The 23,456-nt window shown below is 36.8% G+C and overlaps 1 protein-coding gene across 5 annotated transcripts in view; it reads left to right on the forward strand.

The window, feature by feature from the left end:
- LRBA (LPS responsive beige-like anchor protein) overlaps positions 1-23,413 on the forward strand; it is a 414,612-nt gene extending 391,199 nt beyond the window's left edge. For all 5 annotated transcript variants that reach the window (XM_063335812.1, XM_063335808.1, XM_063335810.1 and 2 more), the window contains 4 exons: positions 11,477-11,578; positions 12,181-12,395; positions 19,484-19,635; positions 21,925-23,413. In XM_063335812.1, the coding sequence (XP_063191882.1) occupies positions 11,477-11,578; positions 12,181-12,395; positions 19,484-19,635; positions 21,925-22,015 (560 nt within the window). In that variant the 3' untranslated portion in view covers positions 22,016-23,413. The remainder of the gene's footprint in view (positions 1-11,476; positions 11,579-12,180; positions 12,396-19,483; positions 19,636-21,924) is intronic.
- The last annotated feature ends 43 nt before the right edge of the window (positions 23,414-23,456 follow it).

A 23,456-nucleotide genomic window follows, 5' to 3' on the forward strand; every position in this document is an offset into this window, starting at 1 on the left:
AAAACAGCGTGACAGAGTTAATTCTTTAAGTGTATGAGCCAATATAAATTGCAGTCTTTTCTGAAGAACCACTGTCTACTCAGTTGTTTCTCCTCCTCTGTATAGTTTGCGGAACCTTGTCTTTAAACTTTCTGAATTGTATTCTTTTTAAACTGTTTCTCCATTTTGTCAAACTCATTTTGAGTTCTGCTCCTGTCCTCCAGCAGACTCGCAGCAACTCATGTCTGCAAATGTAATGTGCAGTCTTATTCTATCAAATTGGTCATTAAAGAAAATATTAGACAGTACACAGTTCAGGAATACCCATCAATAAATGTACCATTTTTACAATGAATGCCTTTCTGAATATAGCTTTCCAACAGGCTTTTCATCTGAGCTATAGCAGCATCTTCTAAACACGTGCTTCCCCATTTTCCTTAAGAAATTGCCCATGTGAAACAGTGCCAGAGTCTTTACTGAAGTCAAAATACATGATGTCTCCCTGAGCACAAGTCCTGTTACTCTGCCGTTGCAGGAAAAAAAATTGCTTTAACATGATCTGTTCATAACAAATCCAAATCAGCTGTTACTCATCTCCTTGTTTTCTTCTAGGAAATGGTGTGTGTATATATAAATATAAATATAACTGTTCTGCCAGTAATTTTTCTGTTTGTTGGGATTAAGCAGACTACTCTCTCATTTCTCAGTTTTCCTTTTCCTGCTTCTTAAACAATACAAGACTTCTTTTGGTCTTGCAGAACCTCACCCAATGTCCATAAAACAACAGTTACAACTCTGGGATTATGTAGTTTCGTTTTCACAGTATCTATCCTCAAATCAGTATTTATATCAGGCCAACTGAGTTCCAGACATTTACCTCATTTCGGTATTCTCTAATTGAGACAGCGGTTCTCATTGTTGCTTTTACTTATGTTTGCTGCCTGACTGCTGTTGGCCTTTTTATTGAAGACTTCTACTGAAATACTTCTAAATGTGTGGCATAATCTATTGGTATTGTTTGCTCTTAATAACAGACTGGCTTCTCATGGAAACATTTTTGTGTTTATGAAATGACTGTTATTCCTGAAGTCATTGTTAGTTGCATCTCATCTATGCTTGGCTGTCCTGGTTTTGTCCCTGCTTGCTCATACCTTGTCTCTTAGCCTGGTTCAGAAGAATCTCACTTATTCTGATCTTTCTGCCTGACTTTCCGCGTGTTTACAGTTGCTGGAGAACTTCCAGTTGTGCCACCTGGTATTTTCTTGTCTGTCTTATCCTTCTGCTGCATTGGAGCGGTTTTTGCTAGTATCCTTATTACTTTTTCCTTTGTTTTTCTGTAGATGTAACTTCCCATGAGATTTTACAGGCAAATGTTCTCTATCTATTGAAATCCATCTTCCCAAAATACTTCAAAGTTTTTGTTTTTTTCTTTGGATGTACGTTCTTGGAGGGGAGGTTTACAGTGGTGAATTTAATTGTCTTCATGTTGTTCATGGTTATAAAATGGTTCGTGCTTATAAAATGGTAGGCATTTCCACAGTCGAAGTGAAGATAAAGTGCTTTTCTGCTATTCTTGCACTTTATTCATAGAATATGAAGAGACTGTTCCGTTGCTTTCAAAATTTTTACAGATCTGTTCGTAATTATTTTGGGTTGTGAAAAACAAAAAGATACCTAATTTAGAAATTTGCTTTGCTTAATGAAATAAAGGCTTAACCGATAAAAGTATTCAGTACTAATGAAATGTAGAGTCTGTGTATAAGTGTATTACTACGACTAATACTGATGTGATCTCTTCTGAATTATTGCATTGATCTTCCACACATATGTGAATAAACCAGATTATATGACCTCTTTTACGCTAGCTCGTAAAACTAGAAAATGTTACTCTCTGTATGTATCACATTTGCATCACGAGGATTATGGGGGTGCTTCCATTGCATGGCTTTATATTTTTAGAAGGTACTATATTCAGGTTTTCCGAAGGGTGTTAGAGAAATTAAATGCTTTTAGTAGCGTAGCTGTGTAGCAGGACATGTGTGAAAATAAGCACATGTTTTCGTACTTAAAGCCAATTACTGGATTTAACTGAGATGTACTTGAGAGGATTCATTGAACACTTTTATTATTGCTAACATGTAGAATACCCTCTTCCAATACAAATTTTTAAAAATACATAATCTCTTCAATTTATAAAATATGATATCTCCCAAAGGATTCCAAATTTAATCACCAGTTTCCTGTCTTGCCAAAGAACAGTCTAGCTACTATCCAAGCTACTTTTAAAAGAAACTGTATTTTTTTTGTTTTTTTGTAGTCACAATTCCTAAATAAGTATTTGAATTTTGATTTTTTTATCCGTTAATGTTATTATTAAGTTAAAGCTATGGTATTGAGACTAGAGAAATCATTAGTTTTAATTGTATCAGTAATCATAGCAAAAGATAAAACATCTGTATTTCATCAACTGCTACCTACATTTTTCGGTTTGAACATTTTAACTCTTCATAAGCGAATGCTTGATAATTAATTATTTAAGTAGATAATGCAGGCGATATAAACTTTGAAAATACGACCTGATGAGCATCTCTATGTTGGTTGATTAAAGAGTAATGTCACAGGTAATAATTTCTTTGTACTCAAACACATGTACACAGTCAGTAGTCACACTGATTTCAAGCAGGTCGTATGTCTGCTGTTAACAGCAAAAAAAACCCCTCTTCACCTTCTTCCCCCGTCCTTATCTTCATCTTGAATTAACCTACATCTTGGTTCCCAAGTTTCTGCATGATCTGCACTTTTATTTTCAGTTTCAAAACCAATGATAATAGAGAAGGTAAGGTTCCATGTTTCTAAAGAATGTTTGTAGCATAAATATTTACTTAGAATTTTAATGATTATTTCCTAAAAAAAAAAAAAAAATAGTTTTGGAAGTAGTTTGCATAACAGCTTATTTTCTTAAAAAAATTAATTGGGAAGTAGTTGTAAAAATCTCTTCTGTCCATTTTCCCTTTTGCATTTATCAAAATGTCCATAAATCAGTAATCATGTTAGTTAGTAACGGAAATTCTGTTCTTACTGTTAATTTCTGTCAAATGGTGGTCTATCCTAACAGCTAAAAATTTGCAGAGCCTCCAAATAGTAAAATATGTTTGGAATTGCTGCAGCTATTAAGGCAATAGATGCCGTTCACGGCAGTGTGTTAAGAAAAGTGTTGCTCTATGATAGGCCAGCACTGAGAGTTTAAAAATATCTCCTTTCGGTGTTCAATAGCACCTTTATTTTTTACCCCCCGCACATTATATTGTTGTGTGAGTCCTTCTTCAAAAAAAGCCAGTGAATAATTCAGTATTATTTTAACGCTGTTTAACTGAAGACACAACAAATATTCTTTGTTTCTCAAAAATGGCTGGACAGAGTAGCACAGTATCGTATATAAAGCAAGAATCCTTTAGCACCATCTGCTGGCATTGCCTTGAAAGCTGATCTTGGGACCGACTCTCCAAAGCATTGCCTGGTAAAATATTTAAAAGATAGATATTTTCACATATATGGTGCAACGAAATCGATGTGATTTGTTGTATAATTTTTATCTTTTTAATTCAAATTATAGTCAGAAAATACAATATGAATTTAAGGGTAACATATGAACTTAACTAGAAATAGATCGGGAGTTTTTTGTTAAGTGCGACTGTAAACCAAAATGAAATGCTTTGGGTTTTTTTACTAGAGCTTTAGCAGGTGCAATATTAAATTTTTTCTATTCCTGTTGTAAGTCAAATTCAGGTAAAATTTATTTCAGAACATTTATTTCAGAAATTTAATTTATTTTAGAAAAGTATCCATAACGTGTTTTGAAAAGGGTAGCAACCACTAAATATTCTTCTACCTAACATTTATTGCATTATTTGATGTTAGTCTTGAAAGCCTCGTGAAAGCTTAGTGCTCAGAGGCCCGAATGCCGTAATTGGTCCTGCAGTTCCCCGTATCTTCCCAGGGCACCGCTGTAGCCAGCGCAGCAAGTACTGGGACTATCTGCATGAATCTAGAACAGAGCCTTAAATTATACAGCTACAAAAGGTCACTGTTGTTTCGTTTTTAAACCGTAACACATTGATACCTCAAAGAGGTTGAGGCCTCATTCCTCCAAGTAGTCTATAAATCACATATAAATGATGGTTCTAGCCTCCAAATATTTAAACTGAAAAAAGATGAGGTATAACAGGTGGATGAATTCTGGCATATCTGGAAATCTGCAATGATGCTGCATAAGAAGTATAATTTTGTATTTATATAATGCCAAGGAAGTCACGTCATAGAGACGTATGAGGAAAAGCTCTTCACTGAAAAGAACTTGCAGTAGCATTCACTGATGGTTTGGTACTGATGAGCACGTAAGTTTGTGTGCTATAAATATTTGGTTTGGCTGTTTTGTTTGGTGTTAAGCGCAGCATCTTTATCATCCTTGTTTTCAACTGGCTAAGAGAGATTGTGTTTCAGGATTTGTCAATCAGAGTAAGTAATTGCAAGTAACACAGTAGAGCAAGTTTTGAGGCACGGTCCAGACACAAGTGAAGGTCGTATGTATTTCGAGACTGGAAACAGAGAAAGAGCTTGGATGCTGATTTTTTGGCAGTATCCAGCATGAGGTGTCACTACAACTACACGCATGAAATTCTCCAGAAGGATAAGGATATTTAGTGCTTCATGATGTAATGCAGACCTTTGAGTTCCAGGAAAAACAATGCTATATTTACAACTTGTAACTAATAGTTGATGTGGTAAAAGGAATTATATTCATATGGTAAATGAATACAACCTTAATGTGCACCATATGCATAGTGGTGGGATGATGCACTAATATATCACATTTATTTACCTTGTTTGGTTGCTGGGAAAAATAACTGTTCAGTTCAAAGCCTGTACCGTGTAAGACAGAACTGAGTAATGCAGAAGATGTAATAATTTATAGTCTAGAATAAAATTACCAACTTAAATGTTGTAAAAATTATTTGGTCAATACAATAATCCTGACTCAAGTAGGAAATTATTTTTAAGTGTTTCTAGATCTAAATTCTATTAACAGTAGCATCACAGAGGTAAGCATTACTCCATTGAGTGCAAGGGTACGGTCCGCTTCATTGAAAAAAATATCTGTTTTAAAACAGTTACTTTTAAAAAGACAGCTGATTTATGCACGCTCTGAACTTGGCGTATGCCGTCGGTATTCCCAGTTAACATCGACATGTAAAGGTGGCAAGCACCTATCTAGTGCAATACACTGCTGGTGCATTGGTTTGAAATTAACTTTGCAAAGGCCATCCAATAGCTAAAGCACAGACTTTTATACATGCTGTTACGGAACAGTATTATTTTGCAGCGATGCATTTTTCTTATTTTAAATGAAAATAAATGATTTTAAGATAGTATTTTAATAGCAAAAAAAAAAAAAAAATCAAAACCTGCCAAATTGGTCTGAATTCCCATGTAAAACCTCTCACCTCAGATTATTTTCTGCTCAAGGTATGAAATATTACATTAAGTGTCAACTAGTGGGGAGTTTCAGCATGTTGTAAGATGTCTTTTATCTTACAACAGTCCTGCAGTAGGTGCTATTTCTGACTGCTTGATGGGTTTTTTCATCTAATTGCTTGATGGGTTTTTTCCTTTTCTGTTGAGGTTTGTTGTTTGTTTTTTTTTCTTGGACTTGCTACGTAATGGAATAGTTATACTATAAACCACAAGAGAGAAATATGAAGAAAATAGATTATTTTTTTAGCATAAACAAAAAAAGCCCCTTCATACAGCTGTTCTAGAACAATCTCAAACAAAAACGACGGTGTTTTAAAACTTCAAAGCTGATGTTTAAGTAGCAGTTTATGAAGTCGGGATGGTGCAAATATTAAAATATTAGTGTACACTGACCCTGAATATTCACCTGCAGATACTTTCCAGGGGCTTCAAAAAGGTCTGTATTCAGTGGGAGGAGTCCTGCTGAATGACTTCCAGGACTTCCAGCAGATGAATCCCCAGTAAGGGTGAACTCGTTCCAGAAAGCTTCGCAGTGCACATGGTGTAGGAATTAAGAGGCTGGGGATTATTGCCTTTCGAAATCGGAATTGTAATATCCAATTCAGGAAGGCCCGTTAAATCTTTTTCTTTACTGCGATTATTTTGGAAACACAGCGAGCCCATTCTCTAGACACAATGTGTATGAAAAATCTTGTATTAGTACTGAATAAATGTTGGTCGCTGCACAGACTGCGGGAAGGAATACATGTAAGCCTTTCCTGCGTTACGTTTGCTGAAACGAATTCTCCAAGATGAATCTAATTTTTTTTCTCTTTACTGAGTAATCTTAACAGCATTATAGCATCTTCTGTGTTTTACCTTTTTAGATTTTGCTTATGGGTAGAATGATATGTCATTCAAAGGTATCGTTCCTTTTTCAGAAAATGTACGGTTGAAGTGGTTTTTGCAAAAACAAACTTGCATCTAGGCATAAGGTTGTACTTTTTGTGGTAAAAAAAGTCTGAACAGATGGGAAGTAGTTTGAAGGAATTAGAGGAAATGCTGATGGAGTGTCATGTGAAGAACCAGACAACAATGAAGTTCCTATATAATATGAAAAGATTACATTGTTACATTAAAATGCATATTTACAAAGGAAGGATTCTTCAAACTGAAGTTTTAGGAATTCTTCAGTAATATTGTGTGCTGTCACTTTAGTGAGATCTCGCATCCGTCAAAGACCTAGCCTTTCTGCGCTGGGGAAATGAGCTTTTAACCAGTTGGCTGTTATTTAAATGTTCACTGTGTGGGATCTGTAAATAATGTTAATATACAGAGTTTATATAATAATTGAGAGTCATCACTTTGATGTAATTAAACTCTGAAACTTGCTATATAATCAACCTAGAAGCCTAGCAGCAAATGAGTTTTCTTGATTTACTTATGTTTTGCTGAAAGCACTTTTGTCCAAATGTCATATATTCTGTAAGTACATTTGTATTTCTCAAATTGATTTCAAACCTTTTCTTGTTTTCCTCAATTTTTATCATATGAAGCAACTTCAAAATTGTGAAATCTGTAAAATGATTTTTAGAAGGCTTTTCGTACATAGATAATTTGGTTTGGTTGATGTATCCTTCTGAGAAAGTACTCAAGCACTTCTTTTTGCAAGAAGTAGGTAAAAAGATAGTTAGATTAACTGATGCTTCATTTCATTTGGATTTTATATTGACATAAAATCACATAATTAATTTGCCATTTAAAAGTGCCCTACAGCCTCAGCAATCATAGAATAATAATTTAGAAATGACTGTTTGGCTGTCTGTGACATATCATAATTAACTGTCTTCTCAGCATAAAACATAAAAAGGAGCATACTCAAATATTTTATATTTTAATGTGTTGCCTAATATTATCTCACACAGAAATAGTAGGAAGTGCATCTCATATTTCTCTAGTTTGATTTCTTTTTAGGGAGAGATTTTTCTTTAAATGAGTGCCTATGTTTGGCTCAGCTCTTACGGCTTAGCGCTGCAAATACAGAAAGTGCTCTTTTTAGGAAAGTACTGATGGCTTTAAAATGTCACGATCCTGTTTTGTTTTGTAACATCAGCAAAGCTGAAAAAATAGCGGAGAAAGACCCAGCAATACAAACCAATTTCTTGTTATCCAGTAAGGCATATCTTCTTCTGGATGCCATTAAACTAGAAGAAAGTTTTGCCTTTGCTATAATCCTGCTGTTCCTTTTTAATCATAGTTTCCAAACGCCTAACATTTTTCCACTGAAATATCGCCATAAGATGACATGATATCATGTGCTCTTCTTTTATCTTCCGAAGCCTGAATTTTATGATTTAAAATGTACTTTAGTCACTTAAGGAAGAGCGATATTTTATACAATTTTCTATGGGAAAACAGCTTTGCAGAAATTATTTATTGGAATGTAGGAGAGTTCTTTTGAAATATTTCGAATGGTTACTGTATAGGTAAAGTATTCTGTCCATTACTGGAAAATAATTTTACGTATGCCTCCTGTGACTTAAATAAATCATTGAGGACATTTGTTGCAACGTGAACGTGGCATTAAGACTCTCACAGCATTCAACTTCAAGTAGCAATCCAGCAATGGTATAGACTAAGGATATTATTATATAAGTACCATGCTGAGAAAAGCACATCTGTAAAACTGTTGTGTCTTGGTTATTAGTGCTAGGATTTGAACGATCTTTAATCTCATTTGACTTGTTCATCTTCCTTAAGGATCTCCATAAAGATGCACTGAGTATTCTTTTCAGTCCTTAGTTAGGGTTTGCATCAGTGGTCGTAAACCTGCTTAGCGGACAAAGACTCTTTTCCCTTTGAAGTCACTTCCCCAGCTTTTCAAAAGGTCTGCAAGCCGGTTCCCCTAAAACAATTTAGAAAAGTTTGAAGTGGTGCCCCTTAAACCAGCAACAAAATAAAATTTTCTCTTTGCATTATTGAAAACCATGACAATCTTCTGAAGCAATAACAGTTTAAAAGCTTTTAAAGAAATCTGTTCTGCTCTACGACCAGCTTTTAAGTTGACCCCATTATTTGGAAAATCAGAGGCTTGGAAACCCCTAAATACTTGACATTCTTATCAAAGGAGTCAGCCTGACTTTTCACAGGACTCCTCTTTTACAGTATTTATTCAAGTCCTGATTTCTTTAAAGATACTCTTCAGATTTCTTGTGTTTCTTTTTTGCATTAAAGTGTTTCTTTAAAGAAATGTATTTTAGTAAACAGCTGATATAATTTATGAAACACTCATCCTGCCACCTGTAGATTTATATTCTGTTATGTTTGAAGTCAAGTCCAAATTCTAAAAAGCCTGCGAGCGTTACTTATGCAATTTTACTTTTCTGTGGACTGTGATAAATATATATGCTCAGTTTCTACTTGTTTTAACAATCTTATCTCCTACATTTTATGTATGTAGTTGCTGACAGCCTAACGTAGGCAAAGCCTACAGTAGCGTAGTTGCTGCGAGCAATAAGTTTACTATAAGGATTTTATTTATCTGCCCGTCCTAATAATTCAGACTTTGCTTCTTATAAGTCATTCTAACTTCAACATCTTCTATTCATTACCTGCGCTACAATGTTATACATTTAAAACTTCTCTGATTTCAAAAGTTGCGTTGACATGTGTGGTATATATTAGATTAATTCCCTGCTGATCCATGCGAGTATGTGTTAATTGCAATTTCTGAAAGCAAAAGATAGCAAATAAAGTAATAAAATCCGAATTCTAGAATTTTGCTAATGTAGGCAGCTCGTTAAAAGAAAACAAATTAACAAGAGCTTTAAATGCACAAAGCTGCCTCCTCTTTTATGGCTTGGGGACAACAGGGAGAAAGAATTGGGTCAACAGAATTAAATTGTTACTGAATAGTAAGACCGTTACGGTTGCTGTTACATTTTCCCCTAAAACTGCAAAATTGTGGTTTGTCTACACACTGTTCGTTTACGAATCTTCTAAGGTGCCTGACCCATGTTTATGTGAGGGAAGTTCGATGGAGCAGACTTTCTCTAAAAGGTTTGTGAGCGTTCATAGGATCAACCACCTGAGAAGTACCTGGAGGTCATTAAGTCTACCCTTACGCTTTTAATTTGTTGGGAGTTTTTCCTTTGCTTCTGAACTGTCTGCCATACTTCCTGGCTTTGAGCGTGTTTTGCCGAACACTATAGGCAACAAAAGCAATAGCTTTTAATGATTATTTATTAAGAGATTAGGGACAATTCAGCAAGTTGCTCCAAAGCATTTTCAGATTTAAAATGCTGATAACATAAGTGCATATGTGTGTGTATATGTGCACACAAATGTATAGGTGTGTGTGTGTATATATATATATAAAAGATATATATCTAAGAAGAAAAATATATATTTACTTTTCAAGATTTTGTATTGTGGATATAAATTATAGATTGTAACAGTAACTGCGGAATAAATCAAGTTTTGAAAGGTCAAAATCCTTGATTTGATACTTTGTCATAGCTTATGACTTTTTCTAAAAAGCCATTTGAATGTGGCAGCTACATGGACACTCTGGGAGAGCAAGAAAAATGTGATGTATGGAGAGTGAGCTAAGCTTTTATTTATGCAAGCCCAGACCTACGCTTCTTTTCCACAGAAGTCTCTCACCGTACATGTGCAGGGTCTGGGTAGCTACCTGTTTTAATGTAATAATATATTAATAATAAGACCCGGTACCAGTATTGCTGGTACTGTTAGGGCTCTACATGGACAAACTAATGACATTTTGCTGGTTTTATCTTTTGAAGTTACAACCCCAAATGTAATTTGAATGATGCTACCTTAGTAACCGATGGATTCAGTTGTCCCTATTATTACTCTGTCTCTTCTGCAAAACCTTCTCCTGTTTTTGAAGTAAAAAAAGTTTGATTTTACCACTGCTTTACTGCCTTGTTGGTATCTCACATATCATCATGAAGTGAAATTATTCCCTGCTGCTTAAAAACTCGTCTAATCCTTTTTGAAACTACATGATAACATTGCCTAAACATACATTATTTGGAGTTTAAATGCTTTTTAAAATGCTATGAATAAACTAATTGTACGGTAATACAGAAATAATATTGTGATTTCCATGAAATGCTAGCACTCCTGAAGAGGGTGGTCCAGCGAATCACCTGGGAGTGAAGTTATAAAACTATTTTAAGAGCGTTATAGCATTTGCTTACCCTTTCTGTGTCTTGACCTGGAGAATAATTTTGTTTTCCTTTAAATATCCCTGTTGTACAATTTCTTTTTTTTGTGGTATCCACATATGTTTGATTAAAAAGAGTGTCTCCAAAAAATACAGTCTTATTCATTCTTGTTGCAGGGAAATGTCTAATAGGAGCAGTGGTAATTAATGTTGGGTTTGGGTGTTTTGATTTTGCGAACTCATCTGAAATTCATACTGATTGTGGTTCGAACTCCACATCTTACAAGGAACTAGACATCAGGCTGAGGTTTCAACATTGTGACTAGGTTAACATAAAATCAGTCCATGGATGTTTTACTTCATCTTTGGGCATTGTAGGCGTCTCCTCTCAGTACCTGTCATAGCAACACTGGTGTTTACGTACGCTTGTTATAGGAAAAGGTAGTAATTGACTTCGATCTCTTCCTACACACACAAAAAAAAAAAAAATAGAGGGGGAGATGGAAGGAGGGGAAAAAGCAAATCTGTGTGCTCCAACTTGTTTTTGGTTTTACTACACACCTGATTTTTATATTAACGTGTTAGCAAATGTGCAGGCTGAATTCCTATAGTATAGTGCTGTGCAGTATGTAGATATGAGTACAGAACACCCATATGCAAACAGTAGCATAGAAGTGATTTGTAGGGAACATGAACTCAAACCGCAAGGAAACTGAAGACGCTTCAGTGATTGAAAGCAGTGATTTTAGAAATAGATTGTAACCAAGGATTGCTTTTATTGTTTTTTCACTGAAGGTGATTTTGCAACTCCTCGAGCTATTTTGACAGGACATGACTATGAGATCACCTGTGCTACCATTTGTGCTGAACTTGGCCTGGTAATAAGTGGTTCAAAAGGTAAGGTTGCTGTTGTCATTTCTTTCTGTTCATGAAGCTATAATCCTAACGCAAAGAAGAATATAGTCTCAGGTGGCAGAATTTATTAACTTTATGATGGTTTTATTTCTAACCTTGTTTTAGTTGCCCTGGAATTTGAAACCTCTTTTTAAACACAGTAAAACTGAGGATTATTTAGACACGTACAAGAAGAGGCAACCAGTTTCCACATCGGTTTGAACATCAATTTCCCTGTTATAGCCTGCTGATTACTATTTCTTTTTGCTTGTTTATCCAGTGTGTAATTGCACATAGCGTACAGTTGGATACAGTTCTTGACTGCCAGGATGGTGAAGAATGTTTGTTATGGATAACTTCTCAGAAAGGGAAGTTTTGATAGGTGCTCTAAAATACCTTAACACAAAGCTTTTAAGGGATAAGCCATTCATGTTACTCTATGGCACGCTTAAAGTCATAGGCTTCCCACTTCAACATGGTAAAAATCCTTATAATGTATTATAAAAGCGATTACCTAAGTAGAAGTCATTACTTATTATTTGATATATGATGTCTTTAAATGAGCATGTAAATCAATAACTAGAGATTTTATTCTGTCTCATTAGAAGGACCATGTCTCATACATTCTATGAATGGAGATCTACTGAGGACATTAGAGGGTCCTGTAACATTAGAAGGTCCTGAAAACTGCCTGAGACCAAAACTTATTCAAGCTTCAAGAGAAGGCCACTGTGTCATATATTATGAAAATGGCCTCTTCTGTGTATTCAGTGTGAATGGGAGACTTCAAGCCACTATGGAAACCGATGACAAGATAAAGGTGAGTGTACTCAAATGTGTGCTACGGACTGTCAGTTCCAGTATCGGGAAAAGCTGTCGATGTTGGAGTTGTGTGGAGACTCTTTCTATAGCCAGGCCATAGAAATACATTGTACTAGACAACAACAGCAACATTCTGACAATACTGTAGTTAAGGGGACCCTGTACTCCTCATAGTACCGTTTTTAGTTTTAAAATAACTCTCTTCATATAGTAAGGAATATTCTGTAGGCATTTCCTTGAACTGGAGAATACAAATATTACTAATTGCTGACCAGGAGAAGCTGGGCTACTTCTTTACTTTTGAGTCTGAAGGCAGGAGATCATTGGACATGCTGGTTTGGTTGTTGGCTTTCCCTTTTTTGGCGTTTCTGTCTACATTCCTTCATCTTAGCTTGAGATGTGTGTTGTGCTGAGCTTCAGGAAGTTTATAGACATATGTCTATATTTCAACTCTTCAGCCCCTTTGGCATTTGCTGAGCAGGCAGCTAGGTTCCACATCTTTAGCTGCAAGAGACATGGAGCAAGTCCAAAACTATGCAGGAGGCATTTTAAGCTTATGGATTTATGGAAATTATTTGATAATACAAAATGCAGGTCTTTTGACAGTTCCTATGAAATAGTACCTGTGAAGCAGAGCAGAACCCGCCAGCTATACTGCAGTGAAGCAGAAATGTCAAAAGAATACTTTCTTTGAATTAAAAATATTCCCACTTTTTCCTTGAATGAGAAAGAAAGGAAAGGGAAGGTAAAAAAATGAACAAGCATTACCAAATCTGGTAGAAAGTTACGGAATGCAGCAGAGACGCGAAGCAAAATCACGTTGCTGGGTCAGCATTCAGGCTACCTGAATTATCTGAAGTTACGGTCTCTGTGCCAGTAGTCAAGTTCTGAGAGGCACAGAGTCACAGAATGGTTGAGGCTGGAAGGGGCCCCTGAAGATCATCTGGTGCAGCCCCCCTGCTCAAGGAGGGCCATCTAGAGCCACTTGCCCAGGACCATGTCCAGATGGCTTTTGAATATCTCCAAGGACGGAGATTCTACAGCCTCTCTAGACGTTCTTTTGCCAGTGCTTGCTCATCCCCACAGTAAAGAAGCGCTTCCTATATAAAACCAGTTTAACTATTTAAAATCAGCAAGAGGCGGCTTTTGTTGTGGTAAGCATTTGGCAGTACTACACCTCCAAGCTGACTTTCATAATCTGATGGAAGAGCCCAGCAACTCAGCTGCTGGGATTTCCAGCGTTCTCTTGAGTTGAGAAAGTTTTTCTTTCAAACCTTTTTCCTTAGATTAGATGTTTCAGGAAATAAAGGCCTCTCTGCCCTCATGTTCGTTTTACAGAATTATGGAAATTCTTTCAGATGTTGTGCAAAATTGTGAGCATTTTTAAATTTTCACCTCTTCTTCTCTTGACTCTATTCATATTAATTCTTAAGATCAAGGAATCTGTTAATATATTTGAAAGAATTTTCGATTGTCATTATATCCACTTTATAACTTACATGGAACAGTGAATGCTCCATTACCACAGAAGTCTCCTGTGTAGTTCGGTATATTCCACTTAAAACCTTCTGCAGCTCTGTTGTGTACTATACTCTGTTGATCCAGCATGCCTGCGTTTCAAACTGTCAGGTACGTCGATGGCGGAATATGCAGAAATAACTCTCTGTGTAGGTCTCTTTTCCATAGTGAGAGCGCTGTCTGCAGCGGGGAGAGGGCATTTGATCTTTGGATGCTGTGGCAGCCCCGAGTGCGGACTTGAGGCTGGGGAAAGAAAGAAGGAATGTGTATATTTATGTCCCAAGCCATTTTCCCAAATTAATGGAGATTCTTGCTTCAATTTTTAATCTTTCTTCAATTCCCTGAAATTGCACCTTTGGCTGTCCTTGTACAAATGCTTTTGAGATTTTCAGCCTGCCCTTCATCCTGGTTCTTTCCATAAAATGAGTACATATCACAGTGTTTTCTCTTTTTACAATAATAATGTTGATAATCTGTCACTTTCAGTTGTGATTAGGTTGTCAGCTAGGCCGGCAAATCTGTAAAATATCTAGAAATCCCTTGCTGGCTAAAACAATTTCTGTAGTGTTTCAGTCAGTACCCACAGCTTTAGGAATGTTGCTAGAGGCAATGGAAGTTCCGCTCTCTGTGGGCCAGAATTACATATGTACAGGGGTTTGGGTTTTATTTTGTTTTGTTTTGTTTTCTTTCTCTCCCAGTGGTCCCAGTTGGGCTTTACGCTTAAACAACCTACGGCGTCTTTCCAAGTGCTTCTGCACTATATCATATTATAAGGCAAGTGGCAACCGTGTGATTAAAGTAGGGGCATTTAAAATGAATAGTACCTACCCATGGGCTGTGCTGACAAACACCTTTCATTGCTTTTTGCTCGACAAGGATAGAAAGGGAAGGAAAAGGTCATAAATGTTGAATCTGTAATGTAAAATTCCAGTTTCTATTTTCCTGTGGTCATAAGTGTTGGCTCTGTCGTGTAACATCCTAGTTTCTATTTCCCTATGTCATTGCGGACCGCTATTTCAGAACGTTATTGACAAAACTAGCGGTTTTCAATAGTGATGTTTGGGACAGACTTCTGATTTTCTTTCTTGTGTTCTTGTACTTGAAAACTGCTAGAAAAAATTCAGGCGCTCTGGGGAAATTCAAAGTCTAATCAATGCCTTCCACCTGTTTTTGTTTTAAATACCGTATTGCTCAGTGGAGCTTAGGCATATCGCAGTACATCTACCACGAAATGTTTAGATATCTTAATGAATAACTTAACTCTAAATAGTCTGCTTGTTCTGAGAAGTAAAGTTATTTTACCCTAAACAAAGGCCGTATGCTGTTTCACCCAGAGGAACCAATTTATTTTCCTTTCCTGAGTCTGTTTTGAAATGTGGAAGTGCCCACAAGACTCCTGCTGCTGTAAGCCAGGGCTGTCACCGTGTCGGCTCTGCCTTTTTACAAAGCGCTGCCTTTCAAAAATCTGAGACGTTAAAAGGGATTTGTGCAAAGTTTTGAGACTTTCCAAGGAAATACAAGTCAGAATGCAGCTTTTAGAACGTTGCTGAAATTGTGCGCTTCGGGGATTATTTGAGAGTCTGAAGCTCACGTTGTGAGAAAGATTAGTTGCAGAGTTGTTTCAGTTTCATACCTCGCAGAATCGTAGATAAACTACGCTGAGGGAAAGCAGAACAGTAAAATTGATTCATATCGTCTTCTACACCAGTTGGAGTACTTGGGAGTAAAAGCATCCTTTCGTTTGTTAAATCTTGAAGGGCATGTCATGAAACTGAAATGTTGACAGGATGACCTTTTTCTTCCATTCATTCCTTCATTCATATATATATATAGAGAGAGAGAGAAGTGGCTGAGAAATTTATTAATAAACAACAAAAATAAATAAATCAACATCTTGTCTTCGTGACAAGCCAATGACTTAATAAAATTGCATAGGTATTAGTAAGGGTTCAAAGCCTATACTTTATTTAATCAAAAGATCACAAAACCCACTGCCTTTTGCAGGTAGCGGAAGAGTTAAAGATTAATGGCTTTAATTTGCCTTTTAATATAGCATTTCTTCAGTAAAAGCCTCAAGTATAAAATTCAAGTGAACCGTGACCATAAGGTTAATGGATTTTCATCAGCTGAATTTTATAAGTGTAGCAAATAATTATTTGTCACGGTCTTCATTGCAATTTGAAAATACCCTTAGGAGACTGCCATTGCTATAGAGAAGAAAACCACCCGATATTGATTTTTGCTTCTAATGAATAATCTTTTTAATAATTGTGGGTGGTCATGATCATCTACTCAGTGCATGCAAGTTCTAGATAATTTTCACAGTCTTATCTCAGTTTGTTTTCTACCCTTTTCTTACTGAGTTACTACGCTCTTCTAAGAGGGTCTCTGAATGAGTTTTCAAGCTCCTTGGGGCTGGGCTTTGGGAGGTGCTGAGCGTATTTTTGTGGGATGGTAGAAACAATCACAGAAGCAATTTATGGTTGGAACATTTGGGTTTTTGTGGGAGGAGCCTCAGCTCAGAATACTGACTTCTAACCTTGGTTAGTATTCAATTTTCCAGACTGAGATATGGCTGGAAAAAACCTCCACATATTCTGCTTTCTTCTGTCTAAATTTACATGTACTTGTTGTCTTCTTAATTCAAAACACAGCTGGAATGGGTTTATCATTTGGGGTTTTTTTCCAGTGCTATATTTTGCTTACAGTATACATTTGTATTTCAGTTACATTCATTTTAAAGTTATTGTGTGAAATAAAATTTTAGCAATGTGATGCATTCTTATTACTTGGGAGCTGTTGCAATAAACACTCAAAATTTATAATATAATGTAGAAACCCTATATTAATGTGATATTAAAGGATATATTTGGCATCATAGTACTAGAGTACAGCGATGCAAAAAATACAGATGGGCACTATGTCTGACTTCAATTATTGCCATTCACGAAGCAGTATCTTATGTACACTGTATATTTTGGTTTCTAGGCTTGTCAGCAGTCTGTATAAACACTTTAATGTTGCATGAACGTAACATTTTTGTGTTTCAGTTTCTCTCATTTTTGTGGTGCATGCGCTATAAATTCTGTATATTAAAAAGCAACAACTTCCTTTTCCTGAGGAATTTAAAATCACAGTCTGTTACAAGTTTTGCATATTGAAAAACTGTAGAAGCAGAGATTGCAAGTGCCAGAATACTTGCAGACTTCAGCAGAGAGAGATATGCTTGCAAGATCCTGTCGTCAGTTTTTTCCACTGTTTCCTAAATTTAAATCTCTGAGCTGGAATTTTGCTTGGAGACTATCATCTTGAGGCAATCTCCTTGCCTTCCAGTGACAAATTTTTTAGTTAAGTGGATCAATCTATTTGTAGAATGTGTGTGTTTGGAATTTAAAAGCCATTGCTCTCAGTATCCTCCATTCTTACATTATTCCATTGAAAAGTTTTGTGGCTCTATACCTTGGGTCAGGGAGCTGAAATTTATCATGAATTAGTCCTTGTGTGAAGGGTGTGTATTTTGTTGAAAAGCTGCCCAAATTAGGCTGATTCACAAATCACAGGTTAAATGCATTCAGTAGATAATGCTTAGCATCTACATTCTGTACGAAACATCTGGAGCCCAGGGATGCAAAGTTTTCCCCTGCAACCAATCATCCCCTACAGCGAGGTGCGCAAAAATGCTGTGGCAAGAAACGTGATGAGGTGATCCTGGACGAGGCAGGGGAAGGACTGATGGGGAAGCAGAGGAGAAAGAAGAGCAGAATCCAGGATAGAACCAAGGACAGAATGAAACGAGATGTTTGCAAGAGCGACAGGAACAGAGAAGTAGAGATGCAAATGTAGAAACTTGTCAGAGACTGGGAGAAGACCGAGGCAGAAAGGAGTGAAGGAAAAAAGGGAATTTTAAGTAGCAACAATGGAGTGAAGGATTAGGTAGGAGCAGGAGTTTAATAGTAGGTAATAGTGCTTCATAGTAGCAAAGTTCCTTATTTTCCTTTTGATAACAGCAGATCATCTAGCAAACAACTAGGAAAGTTGTTTCTCCCCCTTCCATGTGCTCAAATGAAGAGGATGGTAGGCTGCTGCTGTGCCGAGGATTGCATGCAAAAAGAGAAGTAGAGAGCAGAGAAGGAAAAGAACAGAAGTCAAGCTGGGGAGCAAAAGTCAGAAAGAGAACTGAGAAGAGGCATCTGGAAACAGAAAGAGAGCCTAGGAAAAGGTTAGGCCTCAGAGGAGTTATTAATAATTGTCCAAACTGTAGTTTTAAGGGTCTCGACCTTGCTTGTAGCTTGTGCTGATGTCATTCCACATGACAGAATTCATTCAACTTTTTGGTTTTGTTTTTTGGGAAAACCCTACAAATGCTTCAGTTTTCCCAGATAACTGGGGGATGAGGCTATAAAATCAGGGCCCTGGTGTCCTCTACTGCTTAAATTTCTTCTCTGCATGACAGGACAGAGATATACTTTCTGATATTCCTGTTCCAGTGATTGTGGGTGCTGGGGAGCACAAGGGGAAGGGACTGTCTCATGGCCAGCTTCACAGCATCTCCTTCTGTCACTGTGCTGATACAATACTGGGCTAGATGGATCATGGTCTCTCTGACCCCGTTAGGGTATCACTTATTTTAGTAAAATTTCAAGTTCAGTTCTCTTAAACCACATTTTGGCTTATTTAAACTAGCGAAATCCCTCTTTAAGAAATATTTCTCATGCTTCCAGGCATCTTAATATCTGATAGTATCATCTGGTCATCAGGTAACTGAGGAAAGTTGCTGTTTTTCCAGGTGCTCAGTATGTATCATGATTTTTCCGAGAGCACACAAGAAATATCAAAATAGATGGAAGACTCCTGTTTCAAGAAGTCTTCACTGTGAAAACCAATGAAATCCCATCTTTCTCCATGATCTGGATCCCAAATAAAGATTTCAAATGTAATTTGCCATCAGTCCCCATGATGCATGCAAAATCAGGGTGTAAGCCATTGAATTTGTCACAGGTAGTTTCAGGATAGATGATGAAAGGAAACATAGTCTCGGTGAAGAGGGCTGGGTCATTATCTTATTAATCCAGAGCAGGAATCTAAAAACGCTCATCTAAATTAATTCTAGTGATTTGTATAACATTTCGGTTCCCTCCATCATTCAGCCTTTTGCCAGAGAGAAAAGGAGGATAACTTCTGCTAAGCTAGTATTAAAGACCCTTGGGGGAATGCCAGGTACTATATTTTAATGCCAGTGTTGCTGGATCTTGTAAATCTCGCTAATTAGAACAGTAAATTTCTTTATCTGACCTCATATTAGATCTTTGGAATATGAAATAAATTACAGGTGAGGTAAAAGTTAACCAGTGACATCTAATGTATTAAAGAGATTTGTGCATAATAACATTAATTCTGTTGCTGGGTAGAATAACATAACAATAATGTTGCTTCTGAAAAGCTTGTATCGATACCAAGTCTCCCTAGACATTCAGCTGTCAATATGAAACCTCTTATGAAAGTATAAAAGGGGGGGAAGTAAGAGCAACACATATTTATCTGACAAATATCCATGTGATTTCCCCTTAGGCCATTCAGCTGAGTCGAGATGGACAGTATCTGCTTACAGGTGGAGACAACGGAGTTGTCATGGTCTGGCAAATGTGGGACCTCAAGCGGCTTTTTGCTTACCCGGGGTGTGATGCTGGAATCCGATCCATGGCCCTGTCGTATGACCAAAGGTTAGAACAAAGAATGGTCTTCACAAGAATTTCGGAGGATATATACTGACAATTAAAGTGCATTTTTTTTTCCTTCTGATTTTGATTTTCTGTGGATCGCGGATCCGGCTGATTATATTGAGAATTCTGCGCTTGCATAAGTTTCTTTCTAACATGTCATATTTAAGGCAGATACTCTTTCTCAGGATTTCAGCTCTTGGGGGAATGAAGAGAGATTCAAGAAATCTTACTTTGGCAGACTTTCAAGATAGTTTGAGTTATTGGCCTGTGCCAATGTACAGTGTGGGTCACATGGAGGTGGAAGGTTACATATGTGCTTTTCATGTTTCTTCTTTCACTTACAGTACAAATCACATTCCTAATTCCAGATCTTTATGCTAAAAATAGAACAGTTACAGTTGCACAATAAGATTCCCTCCACGCATCCATATTTTGCTAAAGCAAATATTAATTTTCATAGAAAACATAGAAAAGCTATCGACATAAAGCATGACCCTTTTTGAAGATTCCTTCTACTGACTGCAGTTAATAGTTTTACATTACACTTTCCAATGCAGCTGTACTTAATGGTCCCATGTTTTTATCACAAAAGTATTGCTTGTTTATAAGATGGATGTTTACCATTTCATTTGTAGCCTTTTAGCTTGCGGGGTAGAATTTTGTTTGCTTTGGTGTATTTGCTTAGTGGAGTTCCCGTGTTCTTTTCAAGCAGATTTGGCTCCTGAATCTCTTAGGAACATCTGCATTGTTTTAGCATTTTTACCTTACGTAAAATGAACTTGAAAAAATCCAAGTCAGCAAAATCTGTGGACTTCAATCAAACATTCAACTTCTTGTTAAGCATAGTCAGAGATTATAGGCATTTTGGAAGAAACAGTTTTCCATTAAAAAGCCCCTGCTGTTAAAAATATTTCAAAAGCTGGAGTTACATCTGTTGAATTTTAGGCCTCTGAAATGTATAAAATTTTGCATTTAGAGAATCTTTAAACTGTATTAATGGCATGTCAGCATAATCTTTGCATGTCAATAAACTGAAATTTAATGTGGATATCTATAAATTTATCCACATGCGCAAGTTAGGAACCTATTCACTTTCGGTTTGAAGACACAGAAACTCAGAAGAGATTTACTCAGAGTATTTTACTGAGTAATTACTCAGAAATTACACATAATTACTCAGAGCAATTTATTTGGTATGCATGAATGTATGTGTTTTAGTGACAGTGGGTAAAAAAACTTTTTAACCTAATACAAAACCAATCAAAATGGTGCTCTTGAAATGAAATAGTGTGATACTATCAAAATGCCATGTTTTGATGATCTCATTATTTGTCTTTGATTTGAAGGAAAAATGACAGCTTTTTATTCTGAATGTTTTTTTAATTCTGCAGCTTTTTTCCTGAAATGCGAGAATTTTATACATCCGCGTACTTTTGATTTTCATAAAACTTTAATATGAGACAGTAGAAAAGACGGTATAGATACTCTTGTAATTGTGTGCTACGTCAGGGTCATGTCTTTTCAAACAAATCTGAATGATCTCTAGTAGCAGGCCAAGGATAAGGAATTTAGAAAGAAAGAGTGCCTCAGTAGGAGAACGCAGCGATTGCTTTCAGGAACTTCCAAAACAATCAAAGCCTTCAAATTGCTTTCAAACCCAAACATTAACATCTGAACCCAAACAGTCCATCTGAAGTCCTGTGCCCATGTAGATCATGTGCTTAAATGGAGGTGGCGAAACTGAAATGAATGCTTCTCCTAGCCTTCATAGAACCATGGAATCGTTTTGGTTGGGAGAGACCTTTAAGATCATCAAGTCCAACCGTTAACCTAGTTATCACTAATCCATTCCTTCACTTTGCTGTTTCCCCTGGCCTTCATCCCACTCCAGTACGCCCCGAAAACCAACCAAGCAAGTCAAGAGACAATCACAGGAAACCTGAAGTGTCCTTGCAGGGCAGTGATGCTGGTAAAACAATTCTGTTGTCTAACTCTCAGTTGTAGCTTCAGGCGAAGCATACAAACGATTGTACGGTGTTTGGTGTGGTTTGCAATCAATAAATCTGTCAGAGGTGGTGCAGATGGCAGTTTTATTCAAATCCAGCTTGCTGGAGTCCTTGGAAGCCCAAGATGGGAGCCCCTAAAGCCTGACTTTTCTGGTAGGTGGAGCACTTGTAGCTCCAGCTGTCTTCGGTAGAAGGTGGCTGTTGCCTTGGGTTCTTGTGTGTTGACTCATCTCTCTGAATGTGTGGCGGTTCACTAACGAATATGGTCTTGTGCTTTCCGTAGGTGTATAATGACTGGCATGGCATCTGGCAGCATAGTGGTCTTCTACAATGATTTCAATCGTTGGCACCACGAGTATCAAACCAGATACTGATCTTCACAGAGACCAAGATCAGCGCCGATGTGGGCAGCTGTTGGCAGAAGGAAACTGAACACAGCACGCCCGCCTTGGTGTCTTGCCACGACGTTGTTTCTTATAAATAGCTATATTACATCTGAATGTAACTTGAATTTGCTGGAAGAAGCAACCTATTTTTTAAAGTTAATTGCTATTTTTGTAGACCTTGCTTGACTTTTTTGGGGGAAGGGCAAAGAAGCAGAAAAATGGCTGCTGGGTTCTGTAGTTAAAAATCTATATTTTTAGTCATAATGAGAAGTCTATTTTGATCCCTGTATGTAAAAGAAACCTAAAGTAAAGACGGTTAAAACTCACATTCTAGCTATATTATGAAGAAACGGATTTTCCATCTGAAGCTTTATCTATAACCTTGAGGAATATATGATTTTAACATAATGGAAATGAATTACGATGTTTGGGGAATTTTAGTCTGTGCTATCTGTACCACACTTTGTCTCGTACTTTTCCAAATGATTGTACTACATCAGCACTGAAGTTTCTGGGAATCAATGGTAATAATTTAAATTATGGTTAATGTAATTTTAAACTTTGCAGATCGTTTCCATCAATGTTACTATTCAAGCATGTTTCTAGACCTAGAAGATTAGTTCTTTTTTAGTTGTATGTTTTGTGCAGTTAGGAGAGAGAAATCGGGAATGGAGTTTGTGTTACATCGAGTGTGAATCCTTCTAGTTTCAACCTGGCATCTCCTTCAAAGCGCACCAAAATGTGGATTGTTCCTCAAAATCAGAAAGGCTCTTCTGTAGACTTTAGAGTCAAATTAGAAACCCAGAGAGGCAGGTATTTTTTAATAGGTGTGAGTACCAAAGCGCACTTCTGCTGGTTGACTGTGAAAGCACTAGAAAGGCAGGTGTTGGCTGGTGCAGAGCCCCTTATGGCAGCAGAAGCACTAGACTTGCAGGCGACTTTCTTTTTTTTTCCCCAGAACTAGCCCCTGCAATACTGTGGCACATGCCGTATTCCTTTTCTGCGCATAGTAACAATACCTTTTCTATTTTGCTATCACCAAATCCAGTCAGATCCTGCCCAATCATTACCTCTCTCTTTTAGGAAATGGAAACTAATTTATACTAAGGAACAATAAGTTATTTTGGTGTTGCACAAATCTACTTTTCTACGAGATTGCTGTGCAGAACTCTGTGAAAATATTTGTGAGAAGAACTGTTATTGTTTTGTAAGTCTGTATTGCATAAAAAACTTCTTTGTATGTTGTGATCTCTCTGAGTTGAAATTTACATTCCATATCTGTATTGATACATACATTTCGCTAGCTGCCCACTAGAGCAGTTCCTGGTTTTTCTAAGCGTTTAACTACTATCTCTTTCAGTAAAGATTTGGAATGAGGAAATTCAGTTTGAGTGAATAAATTAAATAAAATTACATTTGTAATTGAGAG

The sequence above is a fragment of the Chroicocephalus ridibundus genome, chromosome 5 (assembly GCF_963924245.1).
Source record: "Chroicocephalus ridibundus chromosome 5, bChrRid1.1, whole genome shotgun sequence".
Lineage (NCBI taxonomy): Eukaryota > Metazoa > Chordata > Aves > Charadriiformes > Laridae > Chroicocephalus > Chroicocephalus ridibundus.